The sequence below is a fragment of the Mchenga conophoros genome, linkage group LG5 (assembly GCF_057382185.1).
Source record: "Mchenga conophoros isolate Kocher_MC1m ecotype Shallow Benthic linkage group LG5, M_conophoros_male_GT1.1, whole genome shotgun sequence".
NCBI classification, from domain to species: domain Eukaryota; kingdom Metazoa; phylum Chordata; class Actinopteri; order Cichliformes; family Cichlidae; genus Mchenga; species Mchenga conophoros.
Window position 1 is genome coordinate 29,961,741 of NC_140530.1, and position 14,431 is coordinate 29,976,171.

Genomic DNA, 14,431 nt, shown 5'->3' on the forward strand with positions numbered 1-14,431 from the left:
CCCCCCAGAACTAACAATTGTGTTGTCCTTAGACAGAATAATATTGGCTACTTTCAACTACTGACAGTGTGTATGCTAAGCTAATGTAACCTAATCAGCTGCTGTTTAAAAACTTCCAGGCATCTTGTGGAGTCATCCGCAGGAATAATATGTAGCCTTTGCAGGATTAAAATAATCGTAACTAGAGGACTTCACGATAATTTGTAACATAAAAACATCACTGCTTTCACAATGCTACTTGGAAGGAGAAGAATATTACTATGTTGGGAATCTAAAAACCCGCCCAATGTGTCCCTGTGGTTTGGCAACCTCAATTAATTCAATTACAAATAATAAAATACAATCTCTGAGGGTTCAGGGACAAATTCAGTGCTAACATACCTACATTGCTTAAGACTTCAAAACTTGCACACCTAGCAGCCCTATCACATTAACATTTGTGTGTTTTATGTGTACATGTGAACTATAGCATGCAGGTCACGGCTTCAGCAGTAGTAAACCTATGCGAATACTCGGTTTTTTTTATGGACTGGTGTCCTACCATGTGTTCTGGGTGGGTGTTTGGTATTACTTTCCAAAGGGAATGTGGAGGGGAAAAATGTAACAATGACAATATGTATACTGATATATCTTTTGTTCACTTCTTCAGGCTTTGAATGAGGGTCTGGGCGAAGGACTGTTCTACCGTGGCCGAATCCTCCTCGCTCTCTCCATGGAGGTCTATTCTTCCTCCTCAGCCATCGCTGCAGACACAGGCTCTGCTGCCTTGGGAAAGGTACCTGAACAGCTGAAACTTCAGTATCAGTCAAAACAATTAGCAAACACTTCAGTTTATCAGCAGTATTTTCTATACGATGTTTCGCTCTAATCAGGATTTTGGATCTCAACAACAACATCATGTAATACAATGTTATTTAATTTTATTGCTGGCCTGATTTCTGCATTAATGACGTTACTAATTCATTTCTGAATCTATATTTTGCCCTTAAAGATGAAAGGAGCCCTGAGTAAGCTGGGATCGAGGAAGAAAAGGAGCAGTAAAAAAGATAAGAAGGAAGGTCAGTCTGCTGAAACTGAGAGAAAATAAACAAAAGTAATGTCTAAGCTGCCAAAGTGCATTTTTTTCAAGAAAAATTAGATCACTGGAGATGAAGGGACCTTTTCCAGTCAGTTTCAGCTCTGTGCTTTTGTGCTTGGACTCACTTTGTATGAGTCTTGATGCAGACCCCTAGTTCCTCCTCTGACTGATTCACCTTCCAGCGTCTTGTTACCGATTGGCTCACCCATCTCATAACCAAAAGATCTGGACAGCAGGTGATTGGGACAGCAAAGCTGTGCACCTGACATGACCATAGAAGGGTTATTTACTTTCTTTGACATCATACAGATTCAACAGTTGAAAAAAAGTGCATTTAGCACAGTCTGAAGCCTGAGAAAAAAAACCAGGACTTTATGACCTCCCCCAGTGGCAACTTAATGAGTTTGAAGTAAGAGGAAGTGAATTCAGTTGTGGTGAACGAGAAGAAATTTTGGGGGCAAAACTGTTTCACTGATATTCTCAGACTTCTTTGAAAGCTGAGCTGAAACAAAATGTTTTATCTTTTAACACAATATGTTTTCCTTTATTTACTCTGGATAATCGAAGCCAATGACAAAAAGTATAGTTAGGATAAAAAAATAGGTTAACTGTACAGAATAAAGGAATCCACTTGTTTTGCTTCCTTCTTGTAGCAGCAGCATCTCAGGCTGCTAGTGGACCTGATGAGTCAGGGGAGGCGAGTGTTGAGGTACCAGAGGCTGCGACTGTGGATGTCGAGGAGATCCACCCTCTCCCAGAGGTGAGTACCAATTATACTGTGATAGCTGAGAATATTTAAAAAAAAATATATATATACATATTTTTTATTCTGTTTTCAACACTGAGATCAAATTTGATCTTCTCTCATTGTTTTGTTTCTGCTCTTCCCTTCTCTGCATACGTAGAGAAATGAACGACACACTATACATGATTTTTTTAAATTTCTAAATTGTTGGGAATTTTCTGCTCATCACTTAAGGGAAGTTATTTTCCTCCTCAGGGTCTCCTGGGACAAAAGGAGGAGTTTCTGCTGTTTGCATCTCTGTTTGAAGTCACAATGATGGAACCATCTGTAGGAACCAAACCAATAACCTTTGAACTCTCCATAGGTAAATGTGGTGGTCAGTTTGCAGGATATGGGAACTGCTGGTTTAGTCACTGTGGGTCAACAGTTAGATATTATCTTCACTGATAGTTTATCTGATTATTATTTTCTTAGTAAATTGTTGATATCAGAGATTGAGTCAAATCCTGTAAATTGATAGCTAGACGGACCTTCTGTGGTTGTGAGGAAGAAACCACAGATTGCAGTGGCCGCTCTGGTTTTCGCTGCCTGGGGCTCAAATTTCACATTTTATTTGCAATGGTGAATCCTTGAACTCCAGGTACTGATGTGTTTTTCCCAGGGAATTATGGGAAAGCAGTACAGGTTAGGAAGTCAAAGAAGAAGCAGAGCAAGGAGGATCTGAGAAGGAGCAGGGAAGAGCTGAGGAGCAGCAGAGAGGATCTGAGCGAGGAGACTCGGAATCTGCTGGATTCAGAGGACGAGCTGGACCGAGAGGAGGTTCAAAGTCCTGAACCTGAGAACAGATCTGTGTCTGCTGCCATGAGGCCCCAACCCACCGAGTACAGCAGGTAACCTCTGCCCCCTTTAGATTACTAGGACACGGTTCATCACAATTTTCTAACCTTAACTCAAGATAACTTAAGAACATCAAAAATGATTTCTGTTTGGAAAAAGTCTTCCCATCGTTTGTCCATCCCTGGGCAGAAGCTCTGCATTAGACAACTTTCTGCAGAAATAAATTAATCACATTGTGATGACACTTCTGATAAATATTGTAGAGTTCATTCTTCAAATACTATAACCCATGCAGCCCATTAACTGAATTAACCAATGAACAGTGTTGATAGAAGATGCATGTGACCTATGTAATTCTCTGTCATCTCACGTCTTCAAATGATAACCCCGTGTCTTTTCCAATACTTCGATTGCCTGTTTAAGGAGATATTTTTTTTATATGTGGCCCTAACATAACTTTCATTATGTCTTTTGGCCTCTAAGGTCTTTCCAGTGTCTCCAACTTCATCCCCCATTAGTGAAATCGAAGCCTTGTTTGTTTGTCTGGAGTCAGTTTGAAGACCACAGCTTTCGTCTCTATCAGGCTAACTGGCTGAGCAAGATGGCAGACAGGCTGGTGAGACTCGATGGATTTCCAATTTCAAAAATGAAATTATATATATTTTAAGTTATGCATACAGCGCCATCCGTGCTCTCTCTACTTTTAGGAGATTGGTCTCGATGAGGTGGAAAAACTTTTGAGGAGGCCGAGGAGTAAAGCGAAGCAGCGACTGGACGAGGTGCTGCTGGAGCTCGTGGTCTCCTGCAAGTCAGTGTCCTCCTTCTGAAAGCTGTATTAGAAATGATTCAGTTTAGTTTGTTCTGATCTAACTTTATTTGTCTTTTGGTCTTTTCACTTTTCTAATGTTCTCCCTTCTTTCTCTCTGCAGACAGTTCAGTGCTTTCTCTGAAAAGAGATCTCAGTCGCGTCCCAACAACCTCGATAAATGCAGAAGGAACTTCATCAAGAAGAATTTGGTGAGTCTGTTCTCATGTCCTTCCTTTACCCATCACCATCTACCTGCCTGTTTCTCTCTGCCTGATTGAATGTCTTACTTTGTCCAGATCCTGCTGGCCAGGCAAGCAGTCAGGGCCAGGCGAAGGATTACAAGACGGACTGCCAAACAGCGGCTAATGGAGAGCAAGAGATTCCTCAAGAAGCTCCGCCTACTGGCTGTAGAGGTCAGAGTTCAAAGAGTGTGACTGATAGTCACCAAAAAGATGTTAGAAAATCGCTTTATGTACAATATGTTGCAAGTCTGACATCTACTGCCCACGCTGTGCTCTCTTCAGCCCCAGAGTACCATCCCAGATGCTTTCATATGGCTACTGAGTGGAAACAAGCGACTAGCTTACGTCAGGATCCCGGCCTACTCCATCCTGTTTTCATTGGTGGAGGAGCAGAGGGGGCGGGACTGTGGCAAAGTCAGCACTCTTTACATGAAGGTAACCATTCCGTCTCTAGTCATCAGTGAAACCCATGATAATTTGCTTTAGTTAAATCCAGCACTGGTAATACCATTAGGGGCAGTTTGTTTTGAAATAAATTCATAAATCAATGAAACCACACAAATCTGTCAAAACTTATAATATTAACAATATAGGTGCGATAAAAAATAATATAGCAATGATAACATGACAGTAATAATTATGACAAGTCAAAGAACTTTTGTAGAGGTCCATTCTCACAACGGATGAATAAAGTTTGTTTTTACAACAGTGATCTGATAACAACACAGATAATTCATCTCCTCTCATGGTCACGCTCTAAAAACTGATGTTTCCCATTTCATCCCATTTATCTGTCTGTCCTTTTAGTCTCCGGGAGGTCCAGCAAGTGAGATCTTTGTGAAACTTGAGGTCTACCTGTGGCTTGGTCTTACCAAGTACAGCAAAGAGGTCATCAGTTGCCTGCCTGAGGACTTTGTGCCAGTTTATGCGGAGGACATAGGAGAGGGGGAGGAGCAGAGGGGGCTTGTTGATACGGGTGGAAGGAGGAAGCTTCCTCTCGGACTGTCCTGCCAAGGTGAGTCAGCTGAAACGTCTGTGTGTTGGTGGAAGCTTAGCATCGAGGTGAAAAAAATAATCTTATTAGAGAACTAGAGTTTGCAAACATTTAAAGTTCCCTGCAATAAATTGATAAATTTGTACTTCTACATAAAAGCCTTGTAGTTTCTTTTATTTTGACTTGTTGATCGTACAGTTTCAGCTGTTTGTTCATGTTGGTTTTGTTCTTTCTCCACAGACCGCAGGTACTACCAGCTACGATGTCACCTGTACCAGGGGCGTGGCTTGATGGCTGCAGATGATGATGGCCTGTCAGACCCCTTTGCCAGGGTGGTCTTCACCACTCACTGCCAGGTCACAAGGGTAGGTACAGCAGGTTTAACAGTTGTAAGTGCAATGTTTCAAACGTTCCACATTTGAAACATTGAATCGGCAAAATAAAGTAATCATTGAGGCTAAAATGAGCTAAAGTGAGAATTAAGATAAGATAAGATAAGATAAGATAACCTTTATTAGTCCCACACGTGGGAAATTAAGGGTGACAAAAAATGATAATCATTATTGGGTCTCTCTTTACATTTACCTGCCACTAAAGTCATCTGTTGGTCTGTTTCTTTTTCAACATACTATCATGGGATCTTTTATCAGAGCTCGTAAACTTTGCACCTACTGTTTTTGATATGTACAGATGTTGCCAGACACACTCTCTCCTGCCTGGTGTGAGTGCTTGGTGTTCGACAGAGTTCTGCTAGAGGGAACGAGAGAGGATCTCCAACAGGATCCGCCCCTCATCATCATCAACATCTACGACTATGATGCTGTGGTAATGTTATTTTTTTCGTTGTTATATTATTATAAAATGTTATTATAAAATAATGCGCTTCATTTTTTTAAAATAGAAAATATTATCTCACACTTAGTGAGAACTTTAGTTTATAAGTTTATAACGGATTCATATACTAATTTCCAGCTCCACATATATATACTTGGACTGTACTAAAGTAGCTTTGCATGATAAACAGTTCAAAATAAGTGTTATTTCTCTTATATTTCACCTTGTTGGAGCCCCCCAGCTCATCTGCTGTCTGACACAAATCTTCCCTCTCACTTAAAGCCACTTTTATACTGCTTGTCTGCTTGTCTCATAAATAGAAGAGTGATAGCTTTTGTCCAAGAGTAGACAAAACTGTTTGACATTAGGCACTTATAGTAGTTTAGCTCACAGGGATTAAGTTCTAAACACTTTGGTTGTCTGTAACTGGAACATCCAACACTGTGTCAGTATTTAAAATAAGGACAGACATAGCAGGTATCCTTTAGCAATCTAGTAGGTGAGAGCTAAATGTGTTTCTGCAGTTGTAATCAGAACTGAACAGCTTTCATAAGTGTTTTTTTAATGAATGGAATCAACAGATTTTCCCTATTTAGACTCTTAGTGGCTCACTGTCATTTTTGCACAGTGAATACCATTTGATTTATCCAGAGGAAGAAGGTGGAAGAGGACCTGTTAGGGTGGAGGTATACACTGCAGAAGAAACGTGAAAGACAGTAGAAGCGAGACAGAATATATGTGGAAAGGTGAAGATGGAATGAGTAAAGGTAGTGAAGATGAATGGCTTTAAAAGGAGTCAATGATCCAAAACAATGAAGAGAGCGCAAGCAGGGTGGAGTGGGTCGAGTAAGCGTCAGGGGTGATTTGTCACACAAGGACAGCAGCAAGAGTGAAAGGAAAGGTTTACAAGGTGGTAGTGAGAACCGTGCTATCATGTTGGAAATGATAGCACCGGCTGGTAGAGAGAAGAAGACGCTACGGATAGGGTGAGATCGAGGAAGATGTTCTGCTATGTCAACCTCATATGGGAGCAGATTTTTTTAATGAAATGTTTTAGTATTTGCCACATCGTCGACTTATTATTAAGTGATGTCATAATAGCTATTGTGTGTGTGTGTGTGTGTTTGTGTGTGTGTGTGTGTGTGTGTGTGTGTGTGTGTGTGTGTGTGTGTGCGCAGGGTGGTCCGAAGCCTCTGGGTCGAGCTTTTGCTGAGCCTGAGTTTAAAACCGTGGAGCAGTTGTATGAAAAGCCCCGCCTCCGTTTCTTTGATGTTAACATGGGGAGGGTCTCCGCTGGAGAGCTGCTGGCTGCCTTTGAACTCATCGAGTTGGACTACTCTGGGTTTGGAGAGGTAACGACTGTCAGCCAGTCACAATCTTAAAAAAAGTTCATATTTAAAGTGAGGAATCTGGAGTAACAGTCTTTTTTGTTTCTAATCTGATAGAAGATCTGATGACAAATCTCAATGAATTTGGTTAATAAAATTAAAGAGGAAAAAAGAAAACATGGTCGCAGCAACTAAGTTTCGTTTTCTTTTAAATCAGAAACGTCCTTTTACATAGAGACACAGGTGGTGTGTCTGAACTGATCAAACATAGTGAATACCAAAAACATTTCCCCCTGCAGCCCACTCTCCCCAGCCACGTGGACCCGCAGGAACTGAACTACGATGAAGAGCACAATTTTTACCTGATCCCTGAAGGAGTGCGACCTGTGCTGAAGACTTTCAGGATTGAGGTCAGGCACACATGGACACACAAAGTTTGTTGATGTGACGCAGATGGATAATGTGGACTTTTGGCTTATAGGGCGAGATCTGTGTCTTTGTTTGTGTGCGTTCAGGTGCTGTTCTGGGGTCTGCGGGACCTGAAGCGAGTGCACCTCTTTGAGGTGGAGCACCCTCAGGTGAAGATCGAGTGTGCAGGACGACAACTGGAGTCTGAGGAGATTGAAAGCTACAAGACTAACCCAAACTTCAAAGAGGTGGTCCACTACATGGATGTGGTGAGTTACTAGTTAAGGATGCTAAAGAGAACAATTCTGGTATAAAGAAAAGCAGAATTGTACAAATTCAGAACAGGTGCAAAAATGTAAAATTTCATTTCCTGTCCTGTTTCCTCTTCCTGCTTGTGGTCTGATTAGGAGCTGCCGGAGGAGTTGTACCTGCATCCTCCTCTCACAGTGTTTGTGGTAGAGCATCGAGCGTTTGGCCACCTTGCTCTGGTCGGGTCCCATGTGGTTCAGAACCTCATGGACTACGGCCCGCGTGAGGTTGCTGGGGAGCCAGAGGAGGAAGAGGAGCCCAAGCCAAAAGGTAAGACCTGCAAAATTAGTCTAATGTTGCTCTCTGAAGCTGTTTGCTGAGAATGCAAGCGAGTAACTCGTACTACTCATTTGTTTCCACAAGGTTTCAATAGACAGTTTTCTCAGCATCCTCCAAAAGTTTTTGTGTGTCTTTTCAGCGAAGAAGAGTTCAATGAAGATGGACCCTCTGATGTCAGTGAGGAGTATGGGACTCAGCAACCTTTCAGTCAAACAGTCCAAGATTCCCATCAACCCCTTAAAGCTGGTTAATGTATGTGTGTTAATCTCCCACTCACTTTGCGCTGGGTGTTAAAAACTAGGAACTAGAAAGGTTCAGACATATTTCAAATCAAATTTCAACCATCCACATTTTAAAAATATTTTTAATGTCTTTAGGCACCCCTGAAAAAAATTAGAAATAAGGAGGAGGAGCTAGAGGAGGAGGTGCCTGAGAAGGAGGAGTTAGACTGGTGGTCGAAATACTACGCCTCACTGGAGGAGCTCGAGAAGCAGGTGAGACACTAATTTACCTGTGTACCTGTTAATTTTCCTCATGGACAAAAAGGTTAAATGTTGATATAAATTTCAAACAGAGCCGTGGATACATGTGAGGCTTCAATAATATAATACCTTAAGAATCAATGAAATTCTGCTTAATTAAGACTTTCAACAAGAGACCTTATGTTTAAATAATTTCTTTCCACCGAACATGTGCAAATATATGTGCTTAAGCTTATGAGAAATAAATAATCTCACTAATTAGGACATTTTTCAGTCGTCCTAATGTTCTGATCCCATCTGCAGGCTGCTGAGATTCTGGAGATGGAGGAACAAGCCGAAACCGGTACAGTTAAACGGCTAAATTTAGTTCAAATAATCTGTATTATTTTATATTATTAAATATCAACAACATATCATCTGATTATTTACAAGGATCGTATGTTTAACAGAAAACACATTCTGACATAAAATCTTCTAAAACATGATTTTATTCTGCAGCATTAGGCGTCCCAATCCAGAAAAAATCCCAACAGTCCAAATGTCTAAATATAAAATGTTGATAGATATATAACAGAGAAAGCACGTGTGTGTGCCCATGTGTGTGTGTTTAATAAAATGTTCTTCTTTGCTCAGAGGGAGTAAATCTAACCATGGCGAACATTGAAGAGGAAGAGGAGGAAGCCGTGCTTGTGGAGGCTGAGCCTCCCAAACGCAAAAAGATTGCAACACTAAAGGTGTGACTTCACAATCGATCCCCAGCCTGAAGCAGCTGATCCATAATCATAATCTTATGGCCACATTACTAAAAGGAGTCTTTAGGATTCTCTCAGAAAAACAATTACAAACTGTTTTGGTCCCACACTGATATGTTAACTGTGAAGTTGTGAACTTGGAGACCTCCATTCACTTGGATTGATCCATCCATCCATCCATTCATCCATTCATTCATTCTCTTCCACTTATCTAGTTCAGGGTTGCAGCGGGCTGGAGCCTATCCGAGCTGTCTTAGGGCAAGGCAACCTGTCCAGGATGTCGCCAGTCTGTCGCAGGACTAACACATATTCAGGCAATTTCATAAAATCAAAAACTCGTCATAAACATCTTTTTTACTTTAACTGTTAATAAGGTGTCTAAAGTCAAGCCCACATATTATATTTTGGCTATATTGGGTTTTAGAAAAACACATCTGTGCATTTAAACGCTTACAACAAATACAAAATCCAGAGAACTCACTGTAAGCTTCTAGAAAAATAAAAACACAGGAACATTTGCAAAGCTTTTAGGGTTCCCCAGTTCCCAACCTTTTCAATCAATCAATCAATCAATCAATCCTTTATTTGTCACATGCAAAGTTTGCACCTGAAGTGAAATTTGGGTAGAAATGTTAAATCAGTTGAAAGTACTAGAAGTTGTGAGTCAATCCACATAAAATACTGTTAGCATAAAAAATTACATGTTTACAGGCAGTTTAAAAGGATTAGGATTCAACTTTATTGTCATTACACAAGTATAAATAGAGGGTAACAAAATACAGTCAAACAAAAAAACAAAAAAGTATAATAATCTGGCCCTTTAAAATAACTGCAAATACAACAAAAGGATTGCATTATATTAATGCTTAAAGCAATGCATTATTACAGAAAAGGCCCCTTTGAGTGATTCATGCGCAGCTGTAGCTGGCATCGTTCTGCAAGGCTTCACCTCTTCTTCACTGACCACTAAACTGGATCAAGTTTGTGGTGGTGATGATTGCCTTACAGAGAATTTTTAATGAATTTACCTCACAAGTGATGTGACTTGTTGTGTGATTCAGTCCATCCAAGCAGACTGACCTCAAGTTTTGGTGAGATAAATTTTGCTTTTCTTAGTCTAGCACTAGTTGGAAGATACCCGTCTGTTGTACCTGCAGATTTTATGGGTGCAGCTTACCACAATCATCTGATAACTTGGTACTCCAGCTTTTTAAATTTGGCCCCTTCTGCCGTCCCTACTAAAGCAGGATGTGGATGGCTATTTTTCTCAGGTGCACTGTAGCTTCAGTTGTTTTGGGTGCGACTATTTTCTGAGTCGAGTTTTTTCCGCAGCCTTGATGCCAATGAGTAACAACAGAGCAGATTTGGAGCTGGGGTAGACTTTCAGACATTTTTCTCTCTGTGTTGTGTGTGTGTGTTCAGCTGTATGGAGGCGATCTGGAGTCAGAATTCAGTCACTTTCAGGACTGGCTGCGGGTTTTCCCTGTGTATAAAGGTCGAGCAAGCGGTGAGGATGAGGAGGAGGATGAAGAGGCGAGGCTGATGGGAAAATACAAGGTAATGTATACAGAGCTGTCTGTGTATTATTCTGGTAAATAGTGTTTATTATGTACTTCTCTCTCTCCCTAGGGTTCCTTCCTGGTTTATCCGATTGAACCAGAAGACACCGAAGACACCAGCTGTCAGATCATCAAAGGAATCCCCAGAAACTCACCAGTTAAAGTCTTAGTTCGAGTCTACATAGTCAAGGTCCTTCTTGCTTACACAAACAGCTTTGTGCATTCGATAACCAAATTCACATTCTTGCCTGCAGCTGCATTGCACTGGGTTGATATCTGTTTGGACCCAATTGATGTTTATTTCCTGCTGTGTGTTTGGTGCCTGCAGGCCACCAGCCTGGCTCCCACAGACCCAAATGGTAAAGCAGACCCTTACCTCGTGATCCAAGTTGTAGAGCAGAATATGGACACCAAAGATCGATACATCCCCAAACAGCTCAATCCAATATTTGGAGAGTCAGTACCACAGTTATTATGGTTTTATTTTTTATTTTTTGCTTTTTTGTGGAACTGCTTGTTTTATTACTGTTGGTGTTGGTATTGGTTATTCGTTTTACGATAATATGTAACATTGTCTAATTGAACTTGTCTGAAGTTCTTGAATCTTAAAAAAGCCTGAAACTGACATCCCATAATCATTTGCACCAAAGCCTCCTCAGACCAGTTGTGTTGGAAATTTTAAGTTAACAAAGAATAAAATTGCACAACTTCGAGTTGTTTTTATTCAACTCTAGTTGTTTGATGCGTGTCAGTCTAGCTGTATTTGATTCTTTGTTTACCTGCCTATATGTCTCACTGTCTGTCTGCCTGTCTGACTGACTCTGTATCTCAGGGTATTTGAACTCACAGTGTCTTTCCCACTGGAGACGGAGCTGGTTATCACAGTCATGGACCACGATCTTGTGGGGGCCGATGACCGTATCGGAGAGACACGGATTGACTTGGAGAACCGGTTCTACAGCAGCCACAGAGCCTCCTGCGGTCTGGCTCTTTACTACGACACGTTAGTACCGCAAGTCATTCAAGGCTCTGGACAATGACACTTTAAATTTAATTCTACAATTTGGACACGTAAAAAATTATTTTGCTTCTTACTGTGTATAAACTATATCTTATTGTATCTTACTCATTGTAATTTAAACATAACAATAACTTCAGTACTCAAATGGCCTCCACAGTCCAAATGAGCACCTTTGGCATAAGATGGAACAGACGATTCACATCATGGATGAGCAGCTGACAAATCTGCAGTAACTGAGTGACACTGTCATATCAATATGGGCCAAAATCCCTTAGGAACAATTCCAGTACCTTGTTGAATCTTTGCTATAAAGTATTCACCCTGGAACGCATGTGATTGGTGCTTTGCAACAATCTCACTAATTATAATTTTTTTCAAAGGGTTTAATGAATCAAAAAATATATCTTTTTATTGCAATGTTTTATTTGCTCAGGGTTTAAAGTGTTAATATAATTCTGACAGTAGGGTCAAAACTGGTACAAGCAATGTCTACTTGAAGTGGCTGGTGAGTATATATGCTTTGTCTCTCTGCTGTTTCTCACTCCAGTGATGGTTACAATATGTGGCGGGATGCAAAGAAGCCGTCAACTATCTTAAATGAGCACTGCAGGAAGTACGGCATCCCGTCTCCTGAGTACAGGCCATCTGAAGTCAAAGTCCTCAACAAGATTTTCAAAGTACCACCAGACGCGATACCTGAAGGTAAGACGGAAAGGAAAGGAGAGACAGGTAGGTTGCGATTCAGCTAGATCTAAATAGACTTTAGTACTAAGTGAAGCAGTGCTTACTCTGAAGCCAAAGTAAACAGTGCATAATTGTACATCTGTAAATGAATCATAATATACAGTACAACATCATATTGTTCCATCTAGCAGCTCTGAAACTGCACCATAATCATTTTTCATACTTTATTTCTGCTGCTCGTCTCATACAGCAGCCTCCAGCTCTCATAACACTAATAACAGTAATGGTAATAACAGCTCTAACAACACTGCTGCTGCCACTGTTATTGTTATTAGACCTGCTGAAGAAGAACCAGCGGTCTCCAGAGGAGGAGGCAGAGATACAGGAGCATGCAGCCCTGAGTGTGCTGCACCGCTGGGGTGAAATGAACGAATTCATTGCTGGAGTTGTTCCTCTGGTACCTGAGCACGTGGAAATCCGGTCTCTGATGAACCAGGACAATCCTGGACTGCCACAGGTAACCATACCACAGCAGTAAGGACAACACACTGCTACAGGTGCAAATAAGTATATTCAGCTGTGTGTGTGTGTGTTGCAGGGCTATCTTCATATGTGGGTGGACATGTTTCCCACTGACATCCCAGCTCCGCCCCCCATTGACATAAAGCCCCGCCTACCTGAACAATACGAGCTGCGTGTGATCATCTGGAACACTGATGATGTGTTTCTGGATGATGTGAACCCGTTCACAGGCGACCCGTCCTCTGACATCTATGTGAAAGGGTTAGACACGCGCGCACACACACACACACACTCTCTCTAACTTGGTCTGCACAGTCATCATGCCTACATCTTGATGGGCTTACCTCTGTGTTCCTGCTTAGCCTTTAGGGATCATTGTTGTGTTGTATTCCCTGTGCAGCTGGATAAAAGGACTGGAAGGAGACAAGCAGGAAACCGATGTTCACTTCAACTCTCTGACTGGAGAAGGAAACTTTAACTGGAGATTTGTTTTCCGCTTTGACTACCTTCCTACTGAGGTACACACATATTTTGGTGATGTCTGGACCTTTTAATGTCAATTAGCCTTTGCTCTTATGTCTCCAGGGCTACAACCAGATAACTAATAAGTCTATAAAAATGTTAAAAATATCATCCTTGAATCTTTACATAAAGTAGAAAAGCAGAAAACTCCTTTTTCAGAATCAGTAAACATAAGTAAATGCGCTCTTTCTCTGGAGATGAATCATCTTGACTCTTATGTTCTTTCCTTTGGTGCTGCCCAGAAAAGGCATTTTAGTTTAAAAAAATTATTAAAGTACAACTTCAGTTATTTATAAAGCCTGAAATTACAAAAATAGCCAGGATATTTGTTTTGTACGGTAAAGATCCATTAAGATGACATAACCAAAGTCACCAAGTATCCAAAATGTATGAGGAAGGACCTGGCAAGAGTGGGGAGGAAAAGCTCCCTTCTAACAAGAAGAAATCCCAGGGGAAGGCTGTCATCTGCTACGATGAGTTGGAGTGAGGGTAAAAAAAGAGATCAAAGAAGAGAAAAAACTACTAGACGGAGATGCTGATCTTCTTGTGGCTCTAGTGGATGCTAGCATGTCTCATAGTGAGCCTCAGTACTTAGTAGTATACTCTGCACCTTATGTACTTAGCTGTCTACCATGTAAATTTCAGGGGGTAGTGCCTTTGTGATCGCTTTTGTAAACTTCTGACCAGAAATATTACTGAGTTTCTCTATAGTTAAGACAGCAATTAAACAAACAACCAACAGTGTCACAATACATGAAATATGTGTTTCTATCTGTTAGTTATTTCACATAGTTTTCTAGAGGTACTAGAAAATGACTGGAGACGTATCATGTTTGTTAAAAATGCATCTTCTCCTTCTGTAGAAAGAGGTGGTGTACAAGAAGAAGGAGTCCATCTTCTCTCTGGAGGAGTCAGAGTTTCGTCAGCCGGCTGTTCTGGCTCTGCAGGTCTGGGACTACGATCGCATCGCTGCCAATGACTTCCTGGGTGAGGCACACAGGCTTATCAACACTGTCAATTAGGAAAT

The 14,431-nt window shown here is 41.1% G+C and overlaps 1 protein-coding gene across 1 annotated transcript in view; it reads left to right on the top strand.

Moving 5' to 3' along the window:
- Positions 1-14,431, top strand: part of fer1l4 (fer-1 like family member 4) — a 30,158-nt gene that overhangs the window by 13,826 nt on the left and 1,901 nt on the right. Inside the window, exons 16-45 of the mRNA XM_085274777.1 lie at positions 650-775; positions 992-1,058; positions 1,732-1,838; positions 2,079-2,187; positions 2,485-2,713; positions 3,144-3,276; positions 3,368-3,468; positions 3,590-3,677; positions 3,765-3,881; positions 3,993-4,145; positions 4,518-4,725; positions 4,945-5,069; positions 5,395-5,529; positions 6,717-6,890; positions 7,166-7,276; positions 7,382-7,543; positions 7,682-7,853; positions 8,002-8,114; positions 8,240-8,356; positions 8,648-8,687; positions 8,978-9,078; positions 10,519-10,653; positions 10,726-10,845; positions 10,984-11,111; positions 11,488-11,658; positions 12,224-12,378; positions 12,696-12,877; positions 12,959-13,143; positions 13,283-13,400; positions 14,268-14,391. Of these exons, the coding sequence (XP_085130903.1) occupies positions 650-775; positions 992-1,058; positions 1,732-1,838; positions 2,079-2,187; positions 2,485-2,713; positions 3,144-3,276; positions 3,368-3,468; positions 3,590-3,677; positions 3,765-3,881; positions 3,993-4,145; positions 4,518-4,725; positions 4,945-5,069; positions 5,395-5,529; positions 6,717-6,890; positions 7,166-7,276; positions 7,382-7,543; positions 7,682-7,853; positions 8,002-8,114; positions 8,240-8,356; positions 8,648-8,687; positions 8,978-9,078; positions 10,519-10,653; positions 10,726-10,845; positions 10,984-11,111; positions 11,488-11,658; positions 12,224-12,378; positions 12,696-12,877; positions 12,959-13,143; positions 13,283-13,400; positions 14,268-14,391 (4,006 nt within the window). The remainder of the gene's footprint in view (positions 1-649; positions 776-991; positions 1,059-1,731; positions 1,839-2,078; positions 2,188-2,484; positions 2,714-3,143; positions 3,277-3,367; positions 3,469-3,589; positions 3,678-3,764; positions 3,882-3,992; positions 4,146-4,517; positions 4,726-4,944; positions 5,070-5,394; positions 5,530-6,716; positions 6,891-7,165; positions 7,277-7,381; positions 7,544-7,681; positions 7,854-8,001; positions 8,115-8,239; positions 8,357-8,647; positions 8,688-8,977; positions 9,079-10,518; positions 10,654-10,725; positions 10,846-10,983; positions 11,112-11,487; positions 11,659-12,223; positions 12,379-12,695; positions 12,878-12,958; positions 13,144-13,282; positions 13,401-14,267; positions 14,392-14,431) is intronic.